This window comes from Gadus macrocephalus, chromosome 4 (assembly GCF_031168955.1).
Source record: "Gadus macrocephalus chromosome 4, ASM3116895v1".
In the NCBI taxonomy this organism is placed as follows: Eukaryota; Metazoa; Chordata; class Actinopteri; order Gadiformes; family Gadidae; genus Gadus; species Gadus macrocephalus.
The window spans coordinates 18,704-39,822 of NC_082385.1; the positions used below are offsets into that span (position 1 = coordinate 18,704).

Sequence of the window (21,119 nt, forward strand, 5' to 3'; positions counted from 1 at the left end):
GATTTAAAAAATATATACAGCAACACCCTCAAATAGGATTATTTGTTTTCACATTCTCACAGCATAATTATTTTTACTATAAGAACTCAACGCTTTCTACTTTCTAAAGTCCTTAAAACAACATGGACTCACGCAACGCCTTGTATTTCTAGCCAAACAAGTCCTTGAGGTCATTGTTAACCGAAGCCGTTTGCTTGAGCGCTGCGGGATTCACACTCAGGGCAGAAGGGGGCTGAGAGAAGTTCTGCGGGCTGAAGAATGGGTTGGCCTGCATTCCGAACCCACTTGGCACCCCTCCCATTCCTAATGGTATGCCCTGAACGGGTGCAGTCTGATTGGCCTGGCCAGGACCAAATTGATTACGCCAAGGGGGGCTGTTGGCTGCGGGGGTCACACTGGAGCACAGCTGGTGGAGCGTTGCCCGGGGCTTGTTGGCGGTGAAGAGATTGTCCAGGGCAGCCATGTTGGGCGCCTTGTTCGTCTGCCCGAGGGCTCCTTGACTCTGGGTGAGGGTGCTGAAGTTGGGAGTGCTGGTGGTGGTGGCCATGCCCCCGTAGAGGCTGGGGCCCGGGGGACACACGCCCATGCCCATACCCGATGCCTGGAAGCCCATGGAGGGGTTGAAGCCATTGGACACCGGGGCGCCCATGGGGCTGGGGTAGGCCGACATGGCGGTGCCCTGGACTGGCGCCGGCCGCGACGTGTTGCCCAGAGACAGGCTGCTGAGCGATGCCTTGTTTTGGAGGAGGAGACTGTGGGTCAGATCCTTCGCCTGCCAAAGAGAACAACGAGGGAGGGGGTTTCAAGTCCTTCTGATATCACTGAGCAGGATTTAATCAGACCTGCCATCGCGCCTTGGCCGCTTATGGAAGTATATGTCTCATCGCATCTTGAAAATAAAAAGCCATTGAATTTTAAGCACTGAGTATGCATCGAAGCAACGCCATTTTTTGCCTCTGAATTTATCTCTTTAAATTTTCAACAAATCATTTTCATATTTATTCTGAGCCTTCCAGAGGCGCGCTAACCCTGTACCTGAGTGGCGGCGGCCGCTGGTTTAGCGGCCTGCGGGGCCAAGGGTTGTTGGTTCCTTAGTTTAGAGGCCTGCTCTTGCTCTTTAGCCAAGCGCTGCTTCTCCTCCAAAGTCAGCGACACCTGAGGGCAGAACACGAGGGGAGGTCTTCAGGAACACGGATGGCCACAGACTGCCAGAGAGACGGCCAGAGACGGCGTGGGGATGGCCAGAGAGACGGCGTGGGGATGGCCAGAGAGACGGTCAGAGAGACGGACAGAGAGACGGCGTGGGGACGGCAAGAGAGACGGCGTGGGGATGGCCAGAGAGACGGTCGGCCAGAGAGACTGCGTGGGGATGGCCAGAGAGACGGCCAGAGAGACGGCGTGGGGACGGCCAGAGACGGTCGGCCAGAGAGACTGCGTGGGGACGGCCAGAGAGACTGCGTGGGGATGGCCAGAGAGACTGCGTGGGGATGGCCAGAGAGACGGCAGGAGAGACGGCCAGAGAGACGGCCAGAGAGACGGCCAGAGAGACGGCCAGAGAGACGGCGTGGGGATGGCCAGAGAGACGGCCAGAGAGACGGCCAGAGAGACGGACAGAGAGACGGACAGAGAGACGGACAGAGAGACGGCGTGGGGACGGCAAGAGAGACGGCGTGGGGATGGCCAGAGAGACTGCGTGGGGATGGCCAGAGAGACGGCCAGAGAGACTGCGTGGGGATGGCCAGAGAGACGGCCAGAGAGACGGCGTGGGGACGGCCAGAGACGGTCGGCCAGAGAGACGGCCAGAGAGACGGCGTGGGGACGGCCAGAGACGGTCGGCCAGAGAGACTGCGTGGGGACGGCCAGAGAGACTGCGTGGGGATGGCCAGAGAGACGGCCAGAGAGACGGCAGGAGAGACGGCCAGAGAGACGGCCAGAGAGACGGCCAGAGAGACGGCGTGGGGATGGCCAGAGAGACGGCCAGAGAGACGGCCAGAGAGACGGCCAGAGAGACGGAGTGGGGATGGCCAGAGAGACGGCCAGAGAGACGGCCAGAGAGACGGCGTGGGGATGGACAGAGAGACGGCCAGAGAGACGGCCAGAGAGGTGGACAGAGAGACGGCCAGAGAGACGGTGTGGAGACGGACAGAGAGACGGACAGAGAGACGGCCAGAGAGACGGCCAGAGAGACGGCCAGAGAGACGGCCAGAGAGACGGCCAGAGAGACGGTCGGTTAGAGAGACGGTCGACCAGAGAGAGACGGCCAGAGAGGGGGGACGTCTCGTATACTCACTCTGCTGGGCTGTGGGGCCGGTGTGGACGAGCCGTTGGCTGTCAGCCCGCCGCTGCCGAAGAGATGCTCGATCTGAAGAACAGAGTTAGGGTTAGGGTTAGAACAGAGGGGGAGTGGGCGTGAGCCGAGACGATACAAGAAGGGGGATCGCCTCTTTTGGTTGCCACGGAAACCACTGTTCACCTGATTGCCGGAGCTGGGCGTGCTCTTGCTCTCCCCCGATTGGTTGCCTGTGGTCGATATCGCCATGCTCCTATCGGGAGAGACGGGTAACGGTTAAACACCTAGAGGTCAACCGGTGGATTCGGAGACATAAAGCTGAGCTTTGTGTTGAGGCTGCTGTCCTTCATGTTGAACCCGACTGGCTCCCTTTATATGGAGCGTCAGATGTGCCATTACAGCCTCTCTCCCTCTCACTCATATCATTTGGTGCCTACAGGGGAGCCTGCAGCCTCTGATCACAGAACCTTGAATAAGGATTTTCTCCAACCCCCCCCAACCAGTCTGGGCTGGATGAGGGGGTGTCTAAGTGGTGGCCAGCGGCAGTCACCTCTGCTGCTCTTGCATGGCGTGCAGCTGCTCCAGCTTAGTCTTGTGCTCCACCTCCATGCGGCTCAGCATCTCCCGGATCATCACCATGAAGGAGTTGAACTGGAAGAAGAAGAGGTGAAGAGAAGTGTAGCTAAAGTCAAATTACCAACAGGTTATTCCTGTACAAACATTCACAGTGAAATTAAACTCCACAGGTAAAGATGAGATGACATCATATACTAACACTTGAGGGATGGGAAGTCCAGGTAAGGCGGGTTTACCTGGGTTAAGGGGGGTTTCCCTGGGCTAAGGGGGGTTTACCTGGGCTAAGGGGGGTTTACCTGGGCTAAGGGGGGTTTACCTGGGCTAAGGGGGGTTTACCTGGGCTAAGGGGGGTTTACCTGGGTTACGGGGGGTTTACCTGGGTTAAGGGTGGGTTACCTGGGTTAAGGGTGGGTTACCAGGGTTACGGGTGGGTTACCTGGGTTAAGGGTGGGTTACCTGGGTTACGGGTGGGTTACCTGGGTTACGGGTGGGTTACCTGGTTAAGGTTGAGGTTGTTGTCTATGCTGAGCGAGACAAGGTGTGGCAGGCACTTGCTGGCTAGGTGCTCCTTAGGAATGCCCAGCTTCTTGTGTGAGAAGGTGCACTTATAGATGCCTACCGGGGTTCAGAGAGGTCAAAGGTCAACAACTTAATAACTTCAGCCATTATTTGTCGGTTAGAGCAGTGGTAAGGTATCTGGCCTCGTCTATATATTATATACTCCTGATATACCAATAATCAAATAATAACCAATCAATACTATTGATGATTTGCTCCATGATTGACACACACACACACACACACACACACACACACACACACACACACACACACACACACACACACACACACACACACACACACACACACACACACACACACACACACACACACACACACACACAGTGTGAATTACATAAGGCTGGTTCAGTGGCTGGGGGGTCCAGGGGAGGGACATAAGGCTGGTTCAGTGGCTGGGGGGTCCAGGGGAGGGACATAAGGCTGGTGTAGTGGCTGGGGGGTCCAGGGGAGGGACATAAGGCTGGTTCAGTGGCTGGGGGGTCCAGGGGAGGGACATAAGGCTGGTTCAGTGGCTGGGGGGTCCAGGGGAGAGACATAAGGCTGGTGTAGTGGCTGGGGGGTCCAGGGGAGGGACATAAGGCTGGTGTAGTGGCTGGGGGGTCCAGGGGAGGGACATAAGGCTGGTGTAGTGGCTGGGGGGTCCAGGGGAGGGACATAAGGCTGGTGTAGTGGCTGGGGGGTCCAGGGGAGGGACATAAGGCTGGTTCAGTGGCTGGGGGGTCCAGGGGAGGGACATAAGGCTGGTGTAGTGGCTGGGGGGTCCAGGGGAGGGACATAAGGCTGGTGTAGTGGCTGGGGGGTCCAGGGGAGGGACATAAGGCTGGTGTAGTGGCTGGGGGGTCCAGGGGAGGGACATAAGGCTGGTGTAGTGGCTGGGGGGTCCAGGGGAGGGACATAAGGCTGGTGTAGTGGCTGGGGGGTCCAGGGGAGGGACATAAGGCTGGTGTAGTGGCTGGGGGGTCCAGGGGAGGGACATAAGGCTGGTGTAGTGGCTGGGGGGTCCAGGGGATGGACATAAGGCTGGTGTAGTGGCTGGGGGGTCCAGGGGAGGGACATAAGGCTGGTGTAGTGGCTGGGGGGCTCCGGAGGGCCTACCGAGGACGCCCATGAGCACGGCCGGCTCTCTGGAGGGGATCTGCTGCAGGAAGGGCAGGACCTCGTCGATGACGTACCACTTGTCCAGGTACTCCAGGATCTTGCCCAGACACACTAGGGAGTTCACCCGCACCTGGTCACACACATAGACAGAATAAGTACACACACACACACACACACACACACACACACACACACACACACACACACACACACACACACACACACACACACACACACACACACACACACACACACACACACACACACACACACACACACACACACACACACACTGACTGCGAGCGAGGACGTCTGGAGACAGGCGGACTTGACGCGGGGGATGAGAGAGTTCTTCATGGAGGGATAGTCGATCAGGTTGGCGAACGTTGGGATGATGTTCAGGCACAGCTCCTGGTAGCCCGAGGAAACACAAGACAGGGTTAGGGTTAGGGTTAACCCGAGGAAAACACAAGACAGGGTTAGGGTTATCGTTAGGGTTAACCCTAACCCGAGGAAAACACAAGACAGGGTTAGGGTTATCGTTAGGGTTAACCCTAACCCGAGGAAAACACAAGACAGGGTTATCGTTAGGGTTAACCATAGGCCCCATAGGGCCCTATGGGGCCCTATGGGGCCCTATGGGCGGCTACACCACCCCCCAGCGGCCCTATGGGGCCCTATGGGGCCCTATGGGCGGCTACACCACCCCCCAGCGGCCCTATGGGGCCCTATGGGGCCCTATGGGGCCCTATGGGCGGCTACACCACCCCCCAGCGGCCCTATGGGTTACCCTAACCCTAACCTATGGGGGTCGTACACACTGCGTGAGTGCAAGGGGTAGGGTTAGGGTTAGGGTACCTGGATCTGCACCGACGGCGCCTCCAGGGCCCGGTACACCATGGGCAGCACGCTGCTCTTGATGGCGTCCGGGGGCGTCTTGGTCAGCAGGAGGTCCATCTTCTGCAGGAAGATCAGCAGGATCTAGCAGCAGGCAGCGGTCGGGGGGGGGCAGAGCGTTAGACACACAGTCAATACAGGGAGCATTGAGTGGGTCATGCTTGAGGTAGTGGGAGAAACGACAAGGGGGGACTTGCGGGACATTTAAAGGGGCGGCTTTGCCGATTTAACACATTGAGGCTCCCGTTGGGGGTCGTATTAGTTTGTTTGATTTATTTCAAACAAAAACACCTTGCATTCAAAGTAGTCTGCCTACCTACAAAGTACAGTGATGAAAATGTGTGATTAAAGGCACCTATTGTACACTAAATCAGAATTTTTAGAAAGTTACACGATATGCTCGAGTTGAAACTCTTTCCCACTAACCCACAAGGAGCCTCCATGTGTTCCCTCGAAGGACTAAATAAATGAAATGTCTTTCTCTACACATTAAAATAAAAAAAGGATGTGATAAGCTATATTATAAGATTATAAGATATAATTAGTAGAAGCTGTTAGATCGTGGCCCAGGTAACACTCACCATATTGCTAGCCTGAGGAGGCGCAAGAAGAAAAACAAAAACAGAAAGACAAAAGATTCACTGAAGCACGTCTCTAATGTTTCAGAGCAGGGCTCTGCTACGATCACACCACTCTGGAGGAGCGTCTAACATCTAAAGGCAGTCCATGCAAAATCATCAACTGCAACCACAACAAGTTTGTATTTGAAAACACTTGTTTGAATAAAGATTACTTTATTTTGGAGACACTTCTTGCAAACACACGCTCAAAACATGCTGTAGGTAATATTTGCGAGCTTATATTGGAGCGTGTTTTTTTTTTAATGACAATTTTGATCTTGGACCACTCATTTCTGTCTCAGTCAGTCACTCTCTCCCTCTGAACATGTGGCTGTGCACACCACCAGCAGGGGGCAGCCTCAGGCCTTCCACCCAGCTGAACCCAGGGGACGAGTACGGAGGCCGACCTACCTACCTACCACAAAGCCTCCAGCGAAACAAGACCCCTACACCACTCAGACATGCATACGGCCCTACGCCTTTGGTGCTAGGGTTAACCCCAGCACTAACCATAACCCTTTGGTGCTAGGGCTAGGGTTGGGGTTAACCCTAACCCTTTGGTGCTAGGGTTGGGGTTAACCCTTAGGGTTGCCCTAACCCTAGCACCAAAGGGTTAGGGCTGGGGTTAGCCCTAACCCTAGCACCAAAGGGTTAGGGCTGGGGTTAACCCCAACACTAGCCCTTTGGTGCTAGGGTTAGGGTTAACCCCAGCCCTAACCCTTTGGTGCTAGGGTTAGGGTTAACCCCAGCCCTTTGGTGCTAGGGTTAGGGTTAACCCCAGCCCTTTGGTGCTAGGGTTAGGGTTAACCCCAGCCCTAACCCTTTGGTGCTAGGGTTAGGGTTAACCCCAGCCCTAACCCTTTGGTGCTAGGGTTAGGGCTAGGGTTGGGGTTAACCCTAACCCTAACCCTTTGGTGCTCCTCCGCGTGTGCCTGAGAGGCGTGGCCCTGCCTGAGAGGCGTGGCCCTGCTTGAGAGGCGTGGCCCTGCCTGAGAGGCGTGGCCCTGCCTGAGAGGCGTGGCCCTGCCTGAGAGGCGTGGCCCTGCGTGTTGCGGCCGGCTCTACCTGGATGGGTTAGGGTTAGGGTTAACCCTTGGGGTTAATCCTAACCCTAACCCTGAGAGGCGTGGCCCTGCGTGTGGCGGCCGGCTCTACCTGGATGGGTTAGGGTTAGGGTTAACCCTTGGGGTTAATCCTAACCCTAACCCTGAGAGGCGTGGCCCTGCGTGTGGCGGCCGGCTCTACCTGGATGGGTTAGGGTTAGGGTTAGGGTTAGGGTTAATCCTCAGGGTTAACCCTAACCCTAACCCTGAGAGGCGTGGCCCTGCGTGTGGCGGCCGGCTCTACCTGGATGGGTTAGGGTTAGGGTTAACCCTTGGGGTTAATCCTAACCCTATCCCTGAGAGGCGTGGCCCTGCGTGTGGCGGGCCGGCTCTACCTGGATGGGCTCCTGCTGCTTGAAGACGGGCGTGAGGTCGGGCAGGACGAGGCGGATGTACTCATCCTTGGTGCACTCCTCGGCGATCAGCAGCACATTGGGCAGCACGAAGGGCACCATGTCAGGGTTGACGAACTCCCCGGTCAGAGCCGGCAGGATCCGGTAGACCACCACTCTCTGTCGGGGGGGCCACGACAGAGGCCCAACGGGGAGGAGAAGATATGGGAGGGTTGAGGACATGCTTACCCGACTCTTTATTGAACCTAGACCGTTGTGGCTAGGTATCCAACACCCTGACCACCGGTCTCCCCGCCCGCTTTACAGGGCTGCTACTTCGAGTGGAAGAACTAAATGCTGATGTGGATGTGGACCTTGGGGAGCTGGGGCAGGACTTTGGGAAGGCCCTTGAAGAACTGAGACTTCTGCAGGTTGTCCCTCTGGAAGAGCGAGTCAAAGTACTGCAGGGTCATGGCGCCGACGTCATCGAAGAACGGGATCTGGATTCACACACAATCACCCGCAGTGGTAAGTAGTAGTAGTAGTAGTAGTAGTAGTAGTAGTAGTAGTAGTGGTAGTAATGGTTTACGGCTCGAGAAAAGACACAAAAAGTATATTTCAATTTGGAAGAACTTAAAAAAATAAATAAATAAATACATGAACCCCTTTATTAGGGTTGGGGTTAGGGCTAACCCTAACCCCAACCCTAACTTCATGAACCCCTTTTTTAGGGTTAGGGCTAACCCTAACCCTAACTCCATGAACCCCTTTGTTAAGCAGCCAGCCCTAACTCCATGTGTACCCCTTTGTTAAGCAGCCAGCCCTAACTCCATGTGTACCCCTTTGTTAAGCAGCCAGCCCTAACCATAACTCCATGTGTACCCCTTTGTTAAGCAGCCAGCCCTAACTCCATGTGTACCCCTTTGTTAAGCAGCCAGCCATAACTCCATGTGTACCCCTTTGTTAAGCAGCCAGCCCTAACCATAACTCCATGTGTACCCCTTTGTTAAGCAGCCAGCCCTAACCCTATCCCAGCTCCGACTGGGGCCCATCTACCTACTGTCCACCCCTAGGGTTAGGGTTAGGGTTAGCCTCCACCCCTACCCTCCCAGTGACCTGGGGTCCCGGGCCGTACACACCTTGGTCATCTGGTCGGCGTCGGGGCGCACGTTGGGGGCGACGCTGAGCAGCATCTTGACGTGGTCGCGCACCTCCTCTGGGATGTGGTTCAGCATGGTGGGGCTCATGCTGCTGAGCTGGAGGTAAGGATTAGGATCATTAGCTGAAGCTAATAATAATAAAAAAAGATAATTTTATAACACACACACACACACACACACACACACACACACACACACACACACACACACACACACACACACACACACAATTATTAAGACAGAGAATCAATGTAATATTAGCGGAAACCCCCCCACCTGGTCCAGCTGGCGGCTGAAGCTAACCCCCCCCCCCCCCCCCCCCCCCACCTGGTCCAGCTGGCGGCTGAAGCTCTTGAAGAGGTCGTGCTTGTTGACCTGGCACACGGGCTGGCCCTCGTTGAAGACGGCGTGCACCACCACGCCCAGAGAGTACATGTCGGAGGCGGAGTCACAGCTGACGGACAGGATGTACTCCGGGGCCAGGTACTCCGGGTTAGGCAGGCACAGCGCCGGGAGGCTGGGCTCCCACTCCTTACACGTGTACCTGGGCTGGGGGGAGGGTGATGATGGGAGGTGATGAAGGGAGGGGGGGGGGGGGGGGGCACAGTTGATAGATACTTTGACTTACTGACAGATCGAAAGTTACTAATGTAACTACGGTTCTATGGATCCTGGATGACCGGTGCTTAAAGCACTGGATATCTCCACCTCGCACATGCGCATTCCGAGTGCCTAATACCAACATAGTCACCTGTGACCCCCACGTGACACCGGGAAGGCTATATCTTCGGTGTCGTCAGAGGATCTGTTCCTAGAGGTTCTCGCGAAAACACAAGGATTCTGAGTGACTAAACGCTCCGGTGGTCATCCAGGATTCATAGAAACTTAGTTACATTCGTAACTTTTGTTCTATTTGATCCCTACTGACCGGTGCTTAAAGCACTGGATGACCCATATTAAAAAGGAACCTCACTCATTGGAGGTAGCAGAGCTTGGCAGTAGGTCCACACTAGGGCTTGGATAAACGATTATTTTTTAAACGATTAATGGAGCGAATATTTTTTCGATGCATCCATTAATATAACGATTAATCTTTTCAGTCAGATTTGATTTCGGTGGTCCGATATCGATTACCTCCCAATTAATTGACTAATAGCAATTTATACATGTTGATTTACATATCTGAATGAAAAAAAACATGAATTCCTTAACATTGCAATACATGTTTATTGCCTATAAATTCCAAGATAAAAGTGCAAAGTAATGCATTCTTAGAATTCTACGGTGCTCGGTCATCTGCAGCTGCTCCCGGGTGGCGCCTCTTCAGGTGCTGCTGCATTGCCGTGGTGCTAGAGTGGAAAGCCATCTCCATTTTGCAAAGACGACCTATCACGGAATCGTTTCCTTTTACATTAAAGAATTCCCATACTTTAGAAGAACGAATGCATGGCGCCTTGCACTTATGAAAGTCTGAGGAGCGCGTTGCTACTACGCTCCGGCGTCGCCATCTTTGTTTTGGGTTTTTCCGAATCGACGCACATTTTTACACGTTGACGTAATTTATGCGTCGGCGTCATCGTCGGCGTTTTTAGTAATTTAAGTAATTTAAGTGTGTTTTTGTAAACTTTTAACTCTTTTATAAACTATTTATATGTGTAGATCTATATATATATATATTATATGGATAGGGAGAAACTGCTTTCACTCCATACAATGGGACGTAACGGCTTTTTCCGTCGGTAGTATCACCGCCGTTTGTCTGGCGCTGGAACAGCAGACGATACGAAGGATGGACGGAGAGTCAGTCAACCTATTGGAACCCAATACGGGGATGGCAATTTATACCCTTTATGGGGATCCGCAATTTAAATACAAGGATAGATCGTAATAATATAAGCAGCACAAATCTATATCTATATATAGATATAGTGATATATATCAAATTGTGTGAGTGTTTAAATATGGTCGCTAGTGTTTACATGTGGTCGATAGTGTTTAAATATGGTCGATAGTGTTTAAATGTGGTCGATAGGGTTTAAATGTGGGCGATAGGGTTTAAATGTGGGCGATAGGGTTTAAATGTGGGCGATAGGGTTTAAATGTGGGCGATAGGGTTTAAATGTGGTCGATAGCGTGTAAATATGGTTGATAGTGTTTAAATATGGTCGATAGTTTAAATGTGGTCGATAGTGTTTGAATATGGTCGATAGGGTTTAAATGTGGTCAATAGGGTTTAAATGTGGTCGAGAGGGGTTTACATGTTTAAATGTGGTCGATAGGGTTTAGATGTTTAAATGTGGTCGATAGTGTTTAAATATGGTCGCTAGTGTTTACTTGTGGTCGATAGTGTTTAAATGTGGTCGATAGGGTTTACATGTTTAAATGTGGTCGATAGTGTTTAATTGTGGTCGATATTTTTTTTTTAAATGTGGTCGATAGGGTTTACATGTTTAAATGTGGTCGATAGTGTTTATATATGGTCGATAGGGTTTACATGTGGTCGATAGGGTTTACATGTGGTCCATAGTGTTTAAATGTGGTCCATAGTGTTTAAATGTGGGTGATAGTGTTTAAATGTGGGCGATAGTGTTTAAATGTGGGCGATAGTGTTTACATGTGGTCGATAGTGTTTAAATGTGATCGATAGTGTTTAAATATGGTCGATAGTGTTTAAATGTTCTTTTCCCTCACTCTCCACCTCATCCCTAACTCTCCACCTCAAGCTGGTGTGTAGTGAGCGTTCTGGCACCGATGGCTGCCGTGCATCACCCAAGTGGGTGCTACATATTGGTGGTGGTTAGTGAGGTCCCCCCTTCACTTTAGGCGACTTTGAGTGTTATTAATTATTATTATTCTTCATGTTTAACCTCCGTTTTCCTTTTATTCCTAGTCTGTTTTACATAGTTTTGAATGATGACTATATGCTCTGTAAGGTGACCTTGGGTGTCTTGAAAGGCGCCTCTAAATTAAATGTATTATTATTATTATTATTATCGATTACGTCGACGCGTTGTCACAGCCTTAGTCCACACCCATTGGATGGGGACTGGCGACGTTGACGCAGTAAAACCTCGTGAAGGTGCCCGGCGCGTGCAACTCCCCGACCCGCTTCGCAGTGGTAATGGCGAGCAGAAAAGCCACCTTCATGGACAGCCACTTCAACCCTACCTGGGTCAGAGGCTCAAAAGGAGGTGATGACATGGCCCCCAGCACCAGGGGCAGGTCCCAAGCTGGAGCCCTCAGAGTCCTAGGGGGACGCAGCCTCAGGGCCCCCCTAAGGAAGAGGGACACCAACCTGTGGCACCCCACTGTGGCTCCGTCAACCATCACATGCTGGGAAGAAATAGCAGCCACATAGACCTTCAAGGTCGAATGAGAGCGACCACCATCCAGGAGGGACTGCAGGAACTCCAGAACAGTGGCCACGGAGCAACGTACTGGGTCCACTGCCTTACCCCTACACCAGTCAGAGAACAACTTCCATCTGTTGGCATACTGTGCTCTGGTAGATGGTGCCCTGTCACTCGGAATAGTATTCCTGACGGTCGCAGTTCAAACATTCAACAGTGAGTCGGGCCCTGCAGCGGCCAAGCCCAGAGCTGGAGGCGACGGGGATCTGGGTGCCAAAACTGACCCCCCAGCTGCGAAAGGAGGTCCTTCCTGCAGGGGAGGCGCCATGGAGAGCTGCAGCAGAGCCTGCGCAGCAGTGGAAACCAGAGTCTACCTGGCTAGTAGGGGGCCACCAGAAGTAGCCTGTGGCCCCGCAGAAACACCCTCTGGAGTATGGGAAGAATCAGGGGCAGTGGTGGGAAGGCATACAGAGGAATCTGTGGCCAGTCGTGAGATAAGGCATCCTGTCCGAGGGGGCCGTCACCTCCGTCCAGGAGAACCAGAGGGGGCAATGTGTGGATTCCTCTGAAGCAAAGAGGTCCACTTCCCCCTTGCCAAAGAGACCCCATATCGTCTCCACCACCTCCGGATGAAGCCGCCACTTGATAGGAAATCTGCGACCTGGTTCCGTTCCCCCGGTATGAAGGCCGCCCGTAGGCTGGCCAGGCGGGGATATGCCCAGGTCAACAGGTTCTGAGATAGCAAGAGTAGCCGTGTCCCGGGCCGCCCGACACTGGGACGGTGCACAGATCAGCCAGTCGTCCAAATATGGCAGGACCTTCGTGCCCTGCTTCTGCAGGGGTGCGAGAGCTGCCGCCACACCCACAGTGGTGAACCACTCTCCCCTTGGGACCACCCGCAGCGTGTATGATGCGGTGAACATGTGAAATGGTAGGACCTTCAGGAACCTGTCGAGTGCCCTCAGGTCGAGAATTGGGTGGACTCTGCCATCTTTCTTTTTTATGAGAAAGTACCTTGAGTAGAACCATCTGGGGTGCAGCAGAGGATACACTGGCTCGATTGCCCCCATGGGGGGGGCGCCGGTTGGGTTGTGGGGCACGAGGCTGATGGGAAGGTAGGCGTTCGGGGGCCCGAAAGCCATCCGGAGGCTGTAGAGCAGGCCGCTGAGACCTCCGTAGGCCACCGGAGTAATCAGGTGGCTGAGAGCGCCACTGGGGGACAGCCGAGGGGCCACCAGGCCTGCTAGGAGCGGACACACTCCTGTTTAGACCGGACAGCTGCTGCCTGGTCTGCCTAGCTCGGGCAGCCCCCTCCAGTGCTTCCAGGGCAGCTGACCCAAAAAGCTTGTAATGAGGCGTCACTCAGACTCTGCAGCGACGGCTCAACCTGGGCCTGCTGCAGAGAGGTCGAAAGACCCAGCAACAGGTGGGAAAGGGAGTTCCCAATACGACCCATGCGTGCCGCTGCGTCGTAGGCTTTTGACAGGAGGTCGTCTGTGACCCTGCAATGTGGGTTAGGGGGACACCTGGCTTTTGGCCTCAGAGCCTCATCAGGAGCCAGAATTAGGGAGGCGATGGCAGGCTCGACTGGTGGCATGCGGCCCAGCCCAACCTGTGCTATGTTCTGCATGGCAGGCAAGGTCCAGGCATCCAACGTTGAGTGGGATAGGGCCCTAATGTCCCTCCAGCAACCATGAAGCTCCTTCAAGTACTCCTCTGAAGGAGGGACGGAGAATGTGGCCGGGGCAGGGTTGCGCCTGAAGAAGGCGCTGGCCTGGGATGGCTCCGTCTGCGCCGCATCGAGCTGTTGGCGAGCCAGAGCCATCCGCAGGACGGCCGCCATGGAGGTGTCTGCTGCCCCTGCAGAGAGCTTTGTGCAGAGGAGCAGGAGGCCTCGTCCAGTATGTGGGAGGCATCGCCCTCTGTCATAACCTCATTAAAGGGGATAGCCGAAGCCGCCAGAGAGAGGGCATCGTCAAATTGGGACGAGGGAGGGCTAGGCCGTAGCCCAGCCAGCCCCTGACCAGTCCCAGGCTGAAGGGCCAGGAGGAGGGACCGTATTTGCTCCATGTCGGCCGCCAATCCGTCCACCTTGGAAGCCTGGGGCACCCATAGCTGCAGCTCAATCATGCCGATGCCACCCAGAACGACCGGGCTGATTGGGAGGGAGGCCCATTAAGGCAGAGGGGTCGTTGGCTGTTGCCCGATTCTCCATCTCTGCCAGCCTAGCCACTCTGAGCGCCCAAGGCAGGAGGCTGCAGTTCATGCAGGCGCTGTCCGTGAGGCTCTCCCTCAAACGCACAAGACCGTGGCAAGGAGGGCAGCTGTCGTGGCCGTCCTCAGGCTCGAGAGGAGCCGCACAGGCGACACATAGGTGGCCCATTATGGAGGCAGCCACCGGCAGCGTAACTGGAAGCGGAAGCGGAGGACTTCCCTCGACAGTAAATTGAAAAACAGAAACTAATTAGCCTGACATGGCTGCTACTAATTGTCAATCAAAGAAGGGCCAAATGCGGCGTTACCGGGAGCGGGAGCGAGAACACTGCCTTCACCAGAAAATGTAATCAACCGATATTTATTAGCTTGAGCGTAAGCGCTAGTTTCCTTCCTTTCTCCAAACAAAGGTTCCATACGGTACCTGCGCAGCGAGAAGATGTAAAGAAACAGATCCTCTGACGACACCGGAAGATATAGCCTACCCGGTGTCACGTGGGGGTCAGAGGTGACTATGTTGGTATTAGGCCCTCGGAATGCGCATGCGCGAGGTGGAGATATCCAGTGCATTAAGCACCGGTCAGTAGGGATGAAATAGAACTCTGTTTAATAGTGTAGCGACTTGCATACTTTTTTTTATAATATTCTTTTTCAATTATTTTATCAATTAATCATAGTCTTATGAAGAAACTAAGAGCGAGTCGATCAAAGAAATGGCTCCAGTGGCAGAGCGCCCTAGCTCGTCCCTACCCCTACCTCGGCCCTACCCTACCCCTAACCCTACATTACCCTACCCCTACCTCGGCCCTCACCTAACCCCTACTCTAACCTAACCATACCTCTGCCCTACCCTAACCCTACCCTTACCTCAGCCCTATCCTACCCTAACACTAACCCTACCCTACCCTAACCCTACCCCTACCCTAAAACTAACCCTACCTCGGCCTCAGAGGGGTTGGCTGAGGAGATGCTGTGGTCGAAGCCCATGATCTTCCACGCCCCGCTCTTGTTGAGAATGATGTTTTCCAGACACAGGTTGCCGTGCACCATCTTCACCCCGCTGTGCAGGAACACAAGGCCCTCTGAGACCTGTGGACAGGAAAGAGAGTCCACATTAAAAGGGACATTTATGAAAACAACACGGGGGATAAAGTGGGGGGCAGAGACAGGGATCTGTTGTTGGGCTATAAGACAAAAGAAGAGCGTGAGCCGTCTCCACAGCTGTTCCTGTAACCCTGCCTGACAGCCAGCCTCCTGTAGGATGGATATTAAGGCATCTACATAAGCTCTGTATCAGCTGACCGGAACACTTGTTTCGGTTCTTGTTTGCCATTGATTGGTAAAACGATTGATCAATGAATTGATTAAATCAGAAAAAACAAAAACAAATCACCAGTTAATTCATCGCCAATCAATCCAAATAATAATTTCTTATCTAGTTCTTTGCAGCCTTCAGACACTGACCTGGAGCAGGCCGTACTTGGTCTCCACGTCGTACAGTTTGTACTCCTTGATGTCTTGGGGGACGGGGCTCGGCAGGTGGTCGCACCGGCCCATCACGTTGGCCAGGCTGGCGAACACCGGCTCCGTGCAGAAGGCCAGACAGTCTCTGCAGGGCGGGAGACAGTGGGGACTGGTGTCAAGTGTATGACACACACACACACACACACACACACACACACACACACACACACACACACACACACACACACACACACACACACACACACACACACACACACACACACACACACACACACACACACACACACACACACACACACACACCGAGACTCCTCCAGCGGGTGTTGCACCGTCAGCAGGCGGGGGTGCCGGAGGCGGGTAAGCTGCTGCACCCCTCGTTTCAGCGAGTCGATGATCTGGTCTTTGTCAAACTTCTGGTACTTGTCAATCAACTTCTTGTCGAACACAAACACAGCCACTTCCTGTGGGGGGGAAAGGGAGGAACAGTCACTGCATTTATAACTCTGGTCTTCTGCTTCTTGAGTAATGCATCGTTGAGCAACACCCCCAACCTACTGCCCTGCTACCGAATGACCTGCGTCAAAGCACAGGCCGTGTTAACACCATGCGGTACCAAACTACACCTCCACTATACAGATTGGGGACTGAATGTGGTCTTTATTCATTCATTATTATTGTTATTCTCAAAGCTATATTTTAAAGCTGGTTTCATGTGGCTCACCCCCACTGGTTGTCAATGGTTGGTGCCCCTGGGCGCGGGCCAAAGTGCCCTTATGGATAATCCAGCCCTGTCCAAGCATCATGACATTCACTGACCAGCCAGAGCGGTATAGAGCTTGTCCATCGCAACGTCACATGGCAACAGTGAGCTGACCCTGAGGTACCCCGACCGTCCTTTAGACGAGGCCGACCGTCCTTTAGACGAGGCCGACCGTCCTTTAGACGAGGCCGACCGTCCTTTAGACGAGGCTGACTGTCCTTTAGATTAAGCTGACTGTCCTTTAGATGAGGCTGACTGTCCTTTAGATAAAGCTGTCGCTGACTAGCATGTTGCTCTGATGTTAACTCACACACTAGGAGTCAAACACCACGGTCTAGACAGAAACACACACACACTTTAATTATTTATTTGAATCCACCAATCACATTACAACAGATAGGATTCAAATATTTTCAGAGATGAGATACTGCTTTGTTCAAGGGTACAAAAAACATCTCCTGCGCCTCACTGCAAGGCTGCCTATCACTGCTGATATTGAGCAGAACTAGTTGTTTAGACCAGTGGTTCCCAAACTTTTTGTGCCCAAGGCACACCAAAGGACAAATAAAAATTTCAAGGCACACCTATTGTGCAAAATAGCCTTATAACACGTGTTATCACTAATATCATCTGTTTATCTGTTAAGTTTATAATTATTTACTAATGCCAAATAAGATGTGACAAAGACAACTATTCTAGTCATGAAATATTTATCAACAAAATAAATCACAAAAATATTTAAACTTTATCAAATTGGGCTTAATCAAAACACACCCATTTCAACCAGACAGGTGAGGCAAAGGAAACAGAAATTCAGCAGAGAACTGTCCATGAGAAAGCTGCATGGTCCTGAATCTGACCCACAAATTATACCTGTAACATTTAGAATCAGGCTTTTTTTGTAAATATTCTGCCTACTAACAAATCAGTGGGACACATGTGCCTGTCGGGGCGCACAGATTTTTTTTAATCCTTGGTGGCACGGAGGAGAGGGCCACTCGCAAGTCCTGCTCAACAGAGAGCCGTGACCTGGTCTTGTTCTTCATGTAAACAAGAGTAGAGAACGCCAACTCACACAGGTAGGTGGTGGGGAAATTAAGAAGTTGGTCGATAGCGTGGTGGGAGATGGTTGGATATTCTGATGCACAAACCAACCAAAACTGATCGAGTGTGAGCTCACTAAATTTCAGTTTCAGCGTGCGGTCCGCACGGAGCTCTGCGCTCTCCTCTCTCTCCTTCATAGTGAGCTTCTCGTTTGAGGACTCGGACTCCTGGTTGAATGGGTCTCGGATCCAGTCATTGTCCTCGATGTACGCCACACGTGGAAAATAGCGCTCAAACCTCTCTTTTAAGGTCTGAAGGTGTTCGGCATATATAGCGCGCTCACTGGCTTTGATGTGTCACAGTCTAAATTAAATTCCCACCTGCGCAACTGCGCGAACAGCGAAATGTGGGATCCTCTTTGAGGATTTTTTAAATAGTTTTTAGATAAAGAGTTTGCCTCTGTATTATGGAATGAGTGCATTCAAAGTAGTATATAGTAAATTTAAATAATTATTTTTGTATAGTTGTATACTATATTGCAGTAGGCTATGGCTGTCACTAAATCCCACGGCACACTTGGACTTGCCTCACGGCACACCAGTGTGCCGCGGCACAGTTTGGGAACCACTGGTTTAGACACACACACACACACCTGTTTGGTGGACTTCTTGGTGCCGTTGTAGATCCTCCAGCAGAGGCCAGGCCCCCCGCTGGCGATGTGGCGGCCCACCTCGAACTCCCTCGTCACTGGGTTGCCCATGACGGCGCTGGTGACGTCGGCCGTCACCTTGGTGACGGTACTTTTGAGCTTGTTCAGCATGGACTCCATGTTCGGGGCTGTTGAGGGAAGGTTCAGATGTAAAAACACAGAGAATATACAACATTAGACCACTCCAGAGTGTTTTATACTTATAGCCACAACAACAATAAGGACTTTTATATAGAGTATATTCAAAATGGGAGCTAGCAAACCATTTAGGTAGGGGTATTGGCATCTTATTTTTAATTAAACAAATTCTAGGGTATAGATTTGCAATTTGTTTACCATGTGCATGTCAAATGAATTAGTTCGGGTCATTACAGTCGGTATATATCCCAGGTTGATGGGTTAGAGTTAACCCGAACTACAGTGACGTGATTTTTTTAACGGGTAAACCAACAGGTTGAATTTCTGACCTCAGCGAAACACCAATTCAAACCTGGACGTTTGCTTAACAAGTTGGCCATGCAGCATGTTTAGCAAAGGTAGGATGAATACATACATGTAACCAATCTCTCTCTCTCATATATATTACGCAGTACTCTAATGCTGCTATCCATTTGGATGTACGAAGTGGTAAAGTCGCCAATCTCCCAGCTTTCTTGCGGCATTTCACTGAGGCACGCCCCCTTTCGGTCGTAGTATCTCGTCGCTTTCAAAGTAGAGCGAGCAGATCTGTACAACTAGCAAACAAGATGGCTGCGCCCATAGTCAATGGGGATCGAGCTGTATTTTCTTTGTATTTGTACCACGTTGGGGGTTGTAATGTCGATTTTAAATCCTCTTACACACTTGATTTTATTGCTGCTTTAATCCGGTCACCAATTTATGGTCTTGCTTTGCGTGAAATTGAATGTAAAGTTGTGTTTTCAAGCTGGTTTGCCAAAGAGGCTATGTTGCTAATGATGACTAGCCCGCTACTACCCCTCGTGGCTCGACAGAAACACGACAGCACTTGTTGAAATAAAAATTGGCGAAAATGGCAAAATATTATTGCAATGTAAAAGGCTTGCAATGTTAATGTTTCTGTAAAGGCTGGCAACCATTATACACTTCATTATTTCTTTTTTCCAAAATAGTTTTCTTAAACTCGTCGGACACAAATAGCAAACTGGAAGGCTGGAGCAAGGGAAATACGTCACGTTCTCGCTGAAGCTGGTCGTTCGTACCAGCCTACCATCAAAATGGATAGCAGCATAACCCTAATGCAAAATATCCGATATGACTCGTCATCCATCGTTAGCCATGTACAGCAGATGTAACATAGCATGTTAGTAGCATGTGAATTCACAGCAAACCCGAGCTGCCAACGTCGCCGTGTTGAATGTTGTTCAATTGGTAGCTGACTCGTAACGTGTAGCTAATCCATAATGCGTTTTTCCAACGTATAAACAAAAGTCAACAACAGCTAACCCTAACCCTATCCAATAACAACATCAGTGTCTTCAGAGTGCTATCACGCTAGCGTCAGAGCTTTATCATGACAGGATCCATTTCCTTTAGCCGTCAACATGTAAACCTCACAACTTTCAATGTTTACCTACTGTGTTATATATATGATCCGATTGTTTGAATTCTAAAAAAAACACATTTAAATATACATGTCAATAATTGTTGAGAAAAAGAGCCATGTCTTCCAGCATTTTAGTTGGCTAGCTTCGCAAGCTATCCTACTTCCGGTATCCATCCCCTCCATTTGACACGTGACTCGTGTGTATCAGTGCCTAGGGGAGCGTCACCAAGGGTATTTATAGAACGGCTGTGTGCAGACACATCTATAGCTGTCACTTATAGCTCTACCGGTATTTATTTGAGCAAGTGTTAACATATCGATTGTTAAAGTAAATGTAAGACTTTTACGTTAGTTTGTTATTCCAGACAACACACATGCACATTTTACATAAAATAAAACTATTAATACAACACACTTTAAGAATAAAGGTTTTATTAAAGCCTACATTATTTATCATAAAGTGCTTTCCAATAAAGAAAACTCAAGGAATACAAAAGCACACCTAACGCCAGACAAACAGTCAACTAATCATGAAGTGTGAAATTATAAAAATTAGATGCAATTAAACAGTTCCCTAATTGTTGCATGGCTGTTTCCAAGCCATTTTTCAAGAGTTAATTGTCCAGCTTCTTGGTCCTTGTAAGTAAACTCTATACAACCACATATACAGTATGTTAAATCATTCTGTTGAAAATTAATAACATCTCAAATGTAAACACATTTTAAAGTCGTAATACAAAAGCCTAATTTACAAATATTTCTTGACGTCCTTAACCTCACATCATGCTACAAATAAGATAAGAAATCCAGCATCGTTTTTTTTCATCAGATATAACGACTCTCACTTGACAAAGCGATCCAAAGTGAAAGCAGTTAATGTGCACAAATGAAAAGAGCCACAAAAACAGCTTGTTTTCACCTCTTAGTGTGGAGAATGGGTTGGAAAATACCAAAATACCAAATTTAGAACTGCAATGAAGACACTTTTCTATTCTTTCATTATGATAAGAACAGTCCTCAATAAAAACGAATTTTTTTCAAAGTTAAGGTATTAAACTACACCATTGGAAACAGGATAAGGTCATTTTCGATTAGTGATGTGCAATCATTTGCATTAATTCAGCCCAAGAAACACTAGCTGCCTGCCCAAAGGTTAGTTCCAAAGAGCAGGTGACAACAGAGTACCTTCGGCCAGTACCTTTTCCTAGTTATTAGGTAAGCCAAAGCCCTAGAAATTAAAAGGTAGCAGAACAACTGATTTAAAAATAAGTCGGAAACCATAAAAGAAACAACACCTGAAAATGAAGTTAAATGATTTGCCCCGGAGCGATAAAA

General features: G+C 50.9%; 1 protein-coding gene across 4 annotated transcripts; it reads right to left on the reverse strand.

Moving 5' to 3' along the window:
* Nucleotides 1–122: 122 nt before the first annotated feature.
* scyl2 (SCY1 like pseudokinase 2) lies at nucleotides 123–19,990 on the reverse strand. Of its 4 annotated transcripts, none has more exons than XM_060049388.1 (19): nucleotides 19,816–19,979; nucleotides 18,164–18,348; nucleotides 16,011–16,168; nucleotides 15,687–15,831; nucleotides 15,162–15,311; nucleotides 8,986–9,207; nucleotides 8,638–8,754; nucleotides 7,873–7,998; nucleotides 7,502–7,678; nucleotides 6,025–6,036; nucleotides 5,405–5,527; nucleotides 4,844–4,957; nucleotides 4,544–4,676; nucleotides 3,363–3,481; nucleotides 2,841–2,941; nucleotides 2,474–2,543; nucleotides 2,291–2,362; nucleotides 1,036–1,155; nucleotides 123–772 (listed from the first exon to the last, which is right to left on the reverse strand). In XM_060049388.1, exons 2-19 carry the CDS (start codon nucleotides 18,338–18,340, stop codon nucleotides 149–151), a joined length of 2,760 nt encoding a protein of 919 aa, XP_059905371.1. In that variant the 5' UTR covers nucleotides 18,341–18,348; nucleotides 19,816–19,979; the 3' UTR covers nucleotides 123–148. The 4 variants fall into 4 exon arrangements, with proteins under 4 accessions (XP_059905371.1, XP_059905372.1, XP_059905373.1 ...); XM_060049389.1 differs by having other exon boundaries at nucleotides 19,812–19,979; XM_060049390.1 differs by lacking the exon at nucleotides 19,816–19,979 and adding an exon at nucleotides 18,557–18,779.
* Nucleotides 19,991–21,119: the final 1,129 nt, after the last annotated feature.

What these genes read in the sequence shown, in the direction of transcription:
- scyl2 (XM_060049388.1), bottom strand. Translation starts at nt 18,340, where the DNA reads ATGGAGTCCATGCTGAACAAGCTCAAAAGTACCGTCACCAAGGTGACG. An exon ending in CCAACCCCTCTGAGGCCGAG is followed by an intron (nt 9,208 to 15,161) that starts GTAGGGTTAGTT and finishes CCCTCCCCCCAG; the next exon opens with CCCAGGTACACGTGTAAGGA. An exon ending in CGTGCTCATGGGCGTCCTCG is followed by an intron (nt 3,482 to 4,543) that starts GTAGGCCCTCCG and finishes GAACCCCGGTAG; the next exon opens with GCATCTATAAGTGCACCTTC.